This window comes from Gastrolobium bilobum, unplaced genomic scaffold, assembly GCF_033153095.1.
Source record: "Gastrolobium bilobum isolate Gb01-03AN ecotype WA unplaced genomic scaffold, APGP_CSIRO_Gbil_v1 utg31257, whole genome shotgun sequence".
NCBI lineage: Eukaryota > Viridiplantae > Streptophyta > Magnoliopsida > Fabales > Fabaceae > Gastrolobium > Gastrolobium bilobum.
In genome coordinates, this window is record NW_026897159.1 from 103,848 (window position 1) to 114,255 (window position 10,408).

Here is a 10,408-nt window from a genome sequence, read left to right on the forward strand (position 1 = left end):
ACCAAATTACAAAATTACCCATGTCTGATTATTGAATCACTTTTGAACGTTAGAATAGCTTTGTCACTCTCTCTCTCCGGTTTCGTTTTTCTTTCTCCTGAAGACACTGTCACGATGATTTGGTTGCAAAAAAATAACCACTGAGGCAAACGATTTTATCGATTATAAGGTATCCCTCTAAATGCAAAGATTTACATGGATCACATAGACCACTCTAATTCCAGAAAAAAAAAGTGAGAGAAATAGAACTTTTAGATCTGAATGCAGATGAGAAAGAGAAAGAATGAACCGAACGAGAGAGATGAGAGGAGTGTATGGAAATGCATTCATTTCAGGAAAAAAGGAACATGCAAGGCATTCTAACTCATACGACACAGAGAAATAAGGAAAACCAAAACCATGTGGAAGGTTGGACTATAGATCGTCTCCTTCGGGTTCGACCACGTAGACGGAGGGAATGGCTGTGAACATCATTTTGGAGTGATGAATGAGCCTCCACGGGGTTGTATTTCTCAGATCAGTTTCTGCAGAAGCTTCACTAGGCAATATTTCAGGGTTAATTTCGTCTAATGCTTCATGATTAATTTTCGATTTCATCAGGAAAGTAACAATACCAACAAAACTTTGGAATTATTTTGGGAGTATTTGCATCCACTTTACACAGCATATGGAAATCCAGATTTCTTCCTTTCTCGGGATAATATTTTTTTTTGGCTACCAAACATGTCATTTCAATTTATCCTAGTGAACTTTCCCAAGCTTTTGAAAAAAATCTTGGTACCAAACACCACCTTAGTTTCTATTTTGATGTTTTTCTCTTTTGAAAATTTCTTTCAACTCTGATTTTGCTTAGCTTCCATTTCTGGCTGTTAGATTGAGATATTTTCAGTTTAGATTTATTTGATCTTGTAAATCTGTTACTATTTTTATTTTATAGGAACGTTTGTTTAGATAGAGAAATATTAGGAAGTTTGTTATTATTTGATCTTATCTCAGATCAGAATTCATTTGTATATATACTCTTATTTGAGAATGAATAATATAACAGAGAATTATTTCAATTTGACATGGTATCAGAGCTGTGTTCTTGTTCCTGGGAAATAATTATTGGTCCCACATCGTTTCCCTTACTATTTTTTCATTCCTCCTCACCCACCCTCTGTTACCCACCCTCTCTTCGAACGTCTCATTCTCGAACGGCCGAACTTTTCTTTCCCTTCTTTCTAAAACTCCCAAATTTATTCAAACTCCTACTTCCATTCCCCGAATCTTTCTTTCTCCCCTTCCCAAATATCCCAAATTTCATCAACTCCCTCTTTCCATTCGATCTCAGTAATGGATTCTCCACCACATTCTGATTCTGACTCACCACAAGACACCCCTGCTCCTCAGAATCCTAACCCTAACCCTCCGAACATTGTGATTCATCAGGATAACTCCTCTCTTCCCTTAACCATAATCTTGGATGATTCCAATTACCCATTATGGTCTCAATTGATGGATATGCGCATTGGCGCACGCAACAAATCTGGCTTTCTTGACGGCACAACTCCGAAGCCTCCACCCTCTGATCCGTCGTATGCCACCTGGGTAACCGACAACAAAAGAGTCAAAAGCTGGTTAATTGATTCTATGAACCCTAGCCTTATGCAGCGCTTCATTCGGATACCCTGAATACATCTGTCCAAATTCTCCAATCGGACAATGGCATGGAATATCTAAATACATCTTTTCATGAATTTCTTGACTCTAACGGTATCAAACACCAAACTTCTTGTGCATATACACCCCAACAAAATGGGTTGGTTGAACGCAAAAATAGACATTTATTAGAAGTTGTTCGTGCTTCCCTATTTGGAATGAATGTTCCTCGTTATTATTGGGGTGAGGCTGTTACCTCCGCAGCCTATCTTATAAATAGGACTCCCTCAAGTGTTCTAAATTTTCAAACTCCTTTTGAGAAACTTCAATCATATTTTTCTACCCCTCACACATCTAATCTTCAACCCAAGGTTTTCGGTTGCACTGCTTTTGTGCATATACCTAAGGTTCTTCGTAACAAACTTGACCCTTGTGCTTGTAAGTGTATCTTTGTTGGTTATTCTGACCTTCAGAAAGGTTACCGCTGTTATGATCCTATTCTTCGAAAAATATATATTACTCTTGATGTCTCTTTCAGGGAAACAGAAGCATATTACTCAGGGGGAGTATCTCACTCTTCTTCTCAGGGGGAGACTGCAATAACCAGTGGAGAAGAAGTGTTAGTTTCGATTCCTATCCCACAGGTTCCTACACCAACAGTCAGTCAGAACATTGTTCAATCCGTTTCTGAAGTCACAAATTTAACACCTACAACCAATGCATCACCCTTGGATGATCCAGACCCAGAACCTCCACAACTTACTGAGGTACATTCTGATCCTTTACAATCTTCTCACAATCCACATGAAAACACTGAATGTATTCCCAATACAGAAATCCCTGACTGTATACCCCATACAGAAATCCGAAGGTCTACTAGACCAACCAAAGGCATTCCACGCCAATTATATAACCCAGATCCTAATGCAAAAATTAAATATCCAATTGGAAATTATGTTTCAACAAAGAGGCTTTCTGAACCTTATGCTTTTGCTACTAATCAATTGTCTAGTATATATATTCCTACTAACATGCAGGATGCAATTGCTAATCCAAAATGGAAGGAAGCCATAAATGTGGAAATGGAGGCATTACAAAGAAACTCAACTTGGGAAATAATTCCTCTCCCTAAAGGTAAACAAACCATCGGTTGCAAGTGGATATTTACTTTAAAGCTCAAAGCAGATGGCAGTATAGACAGATATAAGGCCAGACTTGTAGCAAAAGGATATACACAAAGATTTGGCATCGACTATCAAGAAACATTTGCACCCGTAGCCAAACTCAACACCATTCGAATTCTGATTTCCATTGCAGCAACAAGAAATTGGGTTTTGAAGCAATTTGATGTTAAGAATGCGTTCCTAAATGGTGATTTGGAAGAAGAAGTGTATATGGATATCCCACCGGGTGTTAAGGGAGCAGGAAGTAACCAAGTATGCAGATTAAAAAAGGCTCTCTACGGGTTGAAGCAGTCCCCAAGGGCTTGGTTTGGCAGATTTACCCTTGCAATGAAGAAGTTCAATTACAAACAGAGCAACTCAGACCATACCTTGTTCACAAAACACAAGGATGGAAAGGTAACTATCTTGATTGTTTATGTGGATGATATTATAGTAACTGGAGATGATGACTGTGAAAGAAAACTGTTAGAAAAATATCTAGCAACTGAATTTGAAATGAAAGATTTGGGACACTTGAAGTACTTCCTTGGCATTGAAGTAGCAAGGTCAGATCAAGGAATATGTCTATCACAAAGAAAATATGTACTTGATTTACTTATGGAGACAGGGATGCTGGCTTGCAAACCGGTGGACACCCCTATTGAAATGAATCACACACTTGGGATTTATCCTAATCAAACTCTAGCTGACAAGGACAAATACCAAAGACTAGTTGGAAGATTAATCTACTTAGCACACACTAGACCTGACATTGCATATGCTGTCAGTATAGTTAGTAGATTTATACACTCACCAAGTGAAGATCATATGAATGCTGTTTACCGGATACTAAGATATCTAAAAGGAACACCTGGAAAAGGGTTGTATTTCTCAAAACATAACAAACTGACTGTTGAAGGTTTCACTGATTCAGATTGGGCTGGAGATAAGACTACGAGACAATCAACTTCTGGATATTTTACCTTTGTAGGAGGTAACTTGGTTACTTGGAAGAGCAAAAAACAAAAGGTGGTAGCTAGATCAAGTGCAGAAGCCGAGTTTAGAGGTATGGCTCAAGGAATTTGTGAATTGTTGTGGGTAAGAAGTGTTCTAACAGATATTGGAATCAGTTATGATGAGCCAATGATATTATACTGTGATAATAAAGCAGCCATAGAGATTGCTCATAATCCTGTTCAACATGATAGGACTAAACATGTTGAGGTTGATAGACATTTCATTAAAGAGAAGCTAGACCAGAAGATTATTCAGTTACCATTTGTAAAGTCCGAAGATCAACTTGCTGATGTGTTAACCAAAGCAGTATCTGCCAAAGCCTTTACTGAAGCAATGAACAAGTTGGGTATGATAGACATTCACACACCAACTTGAGGGGGAGTGTTAGATTGAGATATTTTCAGTTTAGATTTATTTGATCTTGTAAATCTGTTACTGTTTTTATTTTATAGGAACGTTTGTTTAGATAGAGAAATATTAGGAAGTTTGTTATTATTTGATCTTATCTCAGATCAGAATTCATTTGTATATATACTCTTATTTGAGAATGAATAATATAACAGAGAATTATTTCAATTTGACACTGGCTTTATCTTGTTTGGTTCCCACCATTCTCCTCAATAGGTTTTGTCTGAATGCTTTTTTAGCAAAGTGAAAAAAACAAGGGGAAAGCAACAAGGCTGGAGGAGTTTCTATGTTTTTTTTTACAATTTTTTAGGATTTCATAAAATAAAATAATATTAAAGCATTAAAAAAACAGGGGAGAAGCATAGAGATGACGGTATTAACCGTGAGAAAATGCAAAGCAAATTGCACTAAATTTTAGCAATAATATAAATATCCGTTCTTTTGAGTGAAAAACAATAATATCAATATCGATTACTATAGAGAAAGAAAAAAAGGAATTAAATAACGATATTGTTATGTAAACAGGTTGTAGAAACCATAATAAAAAAGTCACTATGATTAGTCTAGTGACGAGAAATTTTAGTAAGTTGTATTAAGTTATATGTTCAATTCTTACTTGTATAAAAAAAAAAAACTACAATGGAACTATTGTCATGATGTCTTTGGTTTTAATAGGTGCTTCAGCATGGCTGCAAAAACTGCCATTCACAATTTCACATCGCTGCAAAATATTTGGTTTGAATAATTGAATTTCTCTGATAAATCTGCTGATTTATTATATCAAAATGAAAAAACAAATAGTTGAAATTAGAAAACAATAGTTGCATATTATTGATTTTGGGAAAATTACAAGGGAAAAAAGAGAGAGGATGTAAACATTAAATCCATTATCATAAAAAAATTGGTTATATATATGGAACAAATCAATAGAACTTCAGGATTGCTTCTTACTTGGGCTATTGTTCTTTCATTTTACCGGATTATCATCGTTAAAAATATATAATTTCAGCGGAAATAAAAAACATATATTAATTAGTATATACATTAATAACCAGATGATGCTGATCAAGCACTGATCCACATTTATTTTATTGAAGCAAAAAGCCAAATATGCATAAACAGAGGTACATTATTTAGTAGGTAAAACAAGCCTTGATGAGAGTACCTCTCAACACACGTACACAGCAACGTAAACACTCATGCCCATGGAGCATATACCTCAACACACACAACATAAACACTCATAGCTCTAGGGTGCGAGCTTCACCATTTTCAGTGACATGGTCATAATGTATCCCATGGCAGCACTTGTAATTCACAGATTCTATCTCCATTTTCAGATTACAGGATGGTGCTGGGCAACCCATGCCCAATGGGACTCCAGAGCGAATATTTTCCAATTGGAAGTGGACACAATGAAGAGGAAGGGTTGTACTGATTTGGTCATAGTAGTGTTTGAATGCATTGTCAAAGCCTTGTAACTCCAACACATTAGTCCTCCAAATTTTGAAGTTCTCTAGCACTTTGACCATCAACTCATTGTAACCAATTACTAGTACATTCTCCCCTTTACTAAAAAGAGCCCATCCCTTCTCAGTTTGCATAGACAGCAAAGTCTGTATATCTTTGAGGACAAGATCAACCTCAAAGTGATCCTTTTGAATCTTGCTCAGAAACGAGTTGGTTATGTTCACCCAGAACTTGGATGTAATGTTACTATCAACTGTTCCCAGGTTGAATTGCTCGATATAAGTGTCTGTCTCCTTCATAATGGGATCCTTTCTTATGTCATCCACAAGAGAACCAAACGTTTGTGTCCATTTGATGTCCGTACCTCCATAAAAGAAGACATACTTCTGCTCCTGGGTCTGATTCACAATATATATTCTAATGAGTAACCATATGATAATATACTTTACATAAAATTAAACAACCCAAACATTAGAATTAACTGCATAAAATCAACCACCCTTTTGTTTTTTGTATTACTACTAGTACTTGCTTGTATATCGTTAACAATGTCAAAACTTGTGTACTGAGTTGTAACATTAATATTGAAGAAAAAAATCATTTGGGTTTAAATTATTTTTAAATATGTCTCTAGAAATTAAGTTACTAAAATCAACATTGAATTTAAAAAATTCCTTGACTAATTTATAGCTAGATTATTCAATTGATCCATATATGTTCAGTTTAAATTCAATTTTGTCCTCACAATCTTAAAACCAAGCAATAAGATTTCTATATGTGATTTTCAAACAATGCAAAATATATAGTTCCCATAATTTTCGAACAATACAAAATAATCTGAATCTGGTGTTTAGGATTTGGCTCTAAAGACAGAGAATAAACGCGTATAGCAAAGAATTTTTTTTTATTTGTTAGGAAATTTTGGAGACTTTTTTTTTTTTTTTGAAATACAAAAAAAAAAAAAATAGTTCATTTCTTGCACCAAAGGTTTAATCTCTATACTAGCAAGCAATAAAGACTATTGAATAGTTGTACTTACCACCCATTGTTCAATAGTGGGATGAATCTTATGTGCCTCGGTCCAAAACCAATTCCAGTGCTGGGAAAGTTTGTCAACGTCCCCAACTCCAAAGGGAAAAGCTTTAATGCCCCACACAAAAATCATGTGCAATGCATTTTTGTTAATTACCTCCCCGCGAGGATTGGTTACCACCACAATAGGCTTACCCTGGTAGTTCCACTCCTCTTGTAGAACTTTGAAACCTTTTATAAGTGAAAAGTAGTGCACAACGTACCATGGCATCAGAGATTTCAACTTCTCAAACTCACTCTTCTCATCGTTGTTCCATTTTTCCACAACCGGAATCCACAATATCTTGTAATCCTGTTTGTCTTTGTCTTTGGTCAATGAGTCGTGAATTGACTTTAGAGCCCAAATCTCATCTTCAATGTTGTCAAGACCAGAAATGAACAATAGTAGGTTCTTTGTCTTCAGCACTTCGTGGTTAACCTATTTAGGACAAACAAACACCAAAATAGTAAGCATCTAGATCTTCTAAACTGACAGATGTCATTCACCAATATAAAAACAAATTTTTTTTTTTCAGATGATCTCCTTCTAAGCATGCCTTAGAGAATCAGTGAAAATATCATTTGATAATTTGTTACTAACCAACTCTTGAGCAGTATTATCGAAGATTTCGAGTTGCTTAATATCTCTAGGGAAGATCAGAGCTTTTAGAAGCTCCAAAATTCCTGAATTAGTTTGGAAGACAGTAAAACGCCATGTCAAATCATTAAGACTTTCTGCAATAGACAGAGAATGTTCTTTAGTCAGTATTGGATTGTCGATTCAGTAAAGTTAAAATTTAACAAGTTTTGTCAACAATTAAAAATGTTGTCGTAAACTCAAGTCTTTAAGATTTGAGTGCAATATTTAGGTTTTCAAAATTCAATCCACCACCTTCACAAAGTAACAAAAGCATAATAATAAAACATTAGAGCATTAAATTACCAAAAAAAAAACATCAGATCGCGTTATGTTCATAACCTGTTTGGATTTTGATTTTTTCCAGATCAGTATTCAATTGTGTCAGAACAATTTTGAGCCTCCCAACCACTTCAGATTTGATGTCCCAGTCCCTGAATCAACACAATTTTAAAACAGGTAGTTTGGAAAATAATAATAATAATAATAATAATTTGAGCTAAAGTCACAAAATTTTCAATTGCATTTATGCGTAGAACTCACAGATCAGTCATCTGATTAGCACAAGCTAGAAGGGATAAGATTGCCCAATAGGTGTAAAGATCTCGAGGAGCTTTATACAAAGCAGGAACATCCTTTGCGCCGTAAGCGTTGATAGAAATGAGCTTTTCCAACTTAATGATACCCTCAATGAGTTGCAAAGTGCGATCAACCAGAGTGCTGATAAGGTCAGCATTTGGCTGATTGGGTTTATCAAACTCACCAAGCTTGAACACATGAAGCTCCAATGCATTTTCCTTGCTAGCTGCTTTCATCAGTGAAAGGCGCCATGTTTCACCGTAGTCCAAAGCAAATGCCGCCAAAGCTATCACTGCTTTAGCATCCCATGTATAACTCCTAAGCTTTTCAAGTATCCCCACTACAGACACGTGTGCATTCGATGTATTGAATGGCTTGCATGTCATCTGTCACCAAAATTAGATTTATCCATCATGTTTCTAATAAATTTATGTGTCATATATTGAAACTTTTAATACTCGTATGATCAATGATCATTTTTAGAGAGTTATAATATATATAAATTAAATCACTAAAGTGATGTTCACTTTAATAGTTTGAGCTTGAAATATTCCAGTTCGAAAAATCAATGAATGCATTAGAAAATAATGTAACGAAATTCGATATGAGATAGAAGTCGAGATAACCTGACAAGCAATTTCTTTCAGCGTACTGTAAGCTGGCATGAAACCAGACTGAGGAACCTTGTCTTCCACGAGTTCAACAGATTTAGCACGCTGTAATTAAAATTTACATATTAAAACAAAAAAATAATTGCACAACTAATTTCTATTCGAGTTTAAATATTGACTTTTGTGTTAATTATATATATATTTTAAAGAAATGTGCGGATGATATAAATATTATATAAAGTTAAACCTTGAGATCGAGGGAGCCATCAATATGAGTGGAGCTCTGAACAATGTTCGTGACGACATTGTAAAGAGAATCGACGTCGTGCCTAACAGCCTGGGAATCATGGATCCCAATAATGTTTTGTGAGATGACATCATCAGCCACGCTGAATGGGTTCAGCGTACCAAAATCTACTGATGCCTGCAACTGCGAACCAGCAATATTAGCAGTGACACCAACAGAAGTTGATGTCTGCAACTGCAAGCCAGCATTAGCACTAACACCAACAGAAGTGTTCAAACTCGGGACTATCTTTTTGATCATGTTAGCCATTCTCACTCAAACAAAACTCTATCGGATTTAGAAGCAGAGAGAAGAATACTTTACGGTGTTGTTGCCTCAGACAGATGCAATCTCACTGCCTATTTATAATCCCGCTAGGCGCTAGGGACGCAAGTTCACACTCTTTTTTATCGTTCACACTCTTGTGTAGGTGGCAGGCAAACATTGTGCTTGATTAGCATCTAGAATAATGCTTTTTGGAAGGAAAAAAAAAATTGGTGCTCTCTTCATACGTAATTTTAAAGAACAAATTATAAATCAATTAAAAAAACATTCAAATCATGATAAATTTAATTAGTTAAATAAATTTGTAGTTAAACTATTTTGAAATTATAATCACACAAAATAATATTCATAGTAAAAACCAAATTAATTTAGATTCTTACGGATTGAACCACTACGACAGCAGAGCTAAATATTTGTTTCAAGAAAGGCAAAATTATAATATCAATTTTTTCTTTGAAATTATAAATATTTATATAAGAAATAAAAATGGTTTTTATAATTAAGTTTTTTTTTTTGCAAATTTTGAAGGAGATAAACATTAAATATATTATAAAAATTTAAAAAAAAATTCATTCAAATGTATGTGAATTTAAGAGTGAAGTCTCTTTTCGGTTATTTACCAAAAAAAAAAGTCTTTTTTCGGTCCCTAACAAAAAATATAATTCCCACTTTAGTCCCTTACAAAAAAAATTAGTCCCGAGATCCCTAAGAAATTTAAAGTGAAGAGTGATTGCAAAAGACAAGTGTTTCTCATTTTATGTCCGGGAACAAAAAGAAAAAGAAATTTTTTAATTCTTTTTTTATTTCCCAGCACAAAAATTAAATCAATTCATCCGAAGAATAAGAAAAATAAACTAATTTTCTATTCATTTATATTCCCGAAAATAAAATAAAAAATTAATTGTGATAAAGTTATCATACACACCTTTAAAAAAAAAAAAAAGTACCCACTTGATGCACTGAAGATTTGTTCACTTCTAAAGAGGAACATTGACCATTTTATTACTGTTGGCAAAAAAATTACTAAACTATCACGTTAACAGTAAATTTTTTCAAAATACTACTTGACATATTTCGCTACACTGTGTAGCGAAATATGTGTGCAAATAATTCGCTACACAGTGCAACGAAATATGTCACGTCAGAACAAAAAATGTCACGTGTCAAACAGGGAGAATTTCGCTACACAGTGTAGCGAAATTCTCCCTGTTTGACACGTAATATTTTTGGTTCTGTGCAT

The 10,408-nt window shown here is 34.7% G+C and overlaps 1 protein-coding gene across 1 annotated transcript; it reads right to left on the minus strand.

The window, feature by feature from the left end:
* Window positions 1-5,304: 5,304 nt before the first annotated feature.
* LOC133304592 (protein SIEVE ELEMENT OCCLUSION B-like) lies at window positions 5,305-9,153 on the minus strand. Its single transcript, XM_061504642.1, has 7 exons — window positions 8,845-9,153; window positions 8,613-8,702; window positions 7,951-8,372; window positions 7,750-7,841; window positions 7,372-7,505; window positions 6,739-7,209; window positions 5,305-6,097 (listed from the first exon to the last, which is right to left on the minus strand). The coding sequence occupies exons 1-7, from the start codon at window positions 9,151-9,153 to the stop codon at window positions 5,471-5,473; spliced, it is 2,145 nt and encodes a 714-aa protein (XP_061360626.1). The 3' UTR covers window positions 5,305-5,470.
* Window positions 9,154-10,408: the final 1,255 nt, after the last annotated feature.

Excerpts from the sequence above, each read along its gene's own strand:
- LOC133304592 (XM_061504642.1), bottom strand. The coding sequence starts at position 9,153 with ATGGCTAACATGATCAAAAAGATAGTCCCGAGTTTGAACACTTCTGTT. Across the intron at positions 8,373-8,612 it reads TGAAAGAAATTGCTTGTCAG|ATGACATGCAAGCCATTCAA; the intron begins GTTATCTCGACT and ends TTTTGGTGACAG. Across the intron at positions 7,842-7,950 it reads GCTAATCAGATGACTGATCT|GGACTGGGACATCAAATCTG; the intron begins GTGAGTTCTACG and ends GTGTTGATTCAG.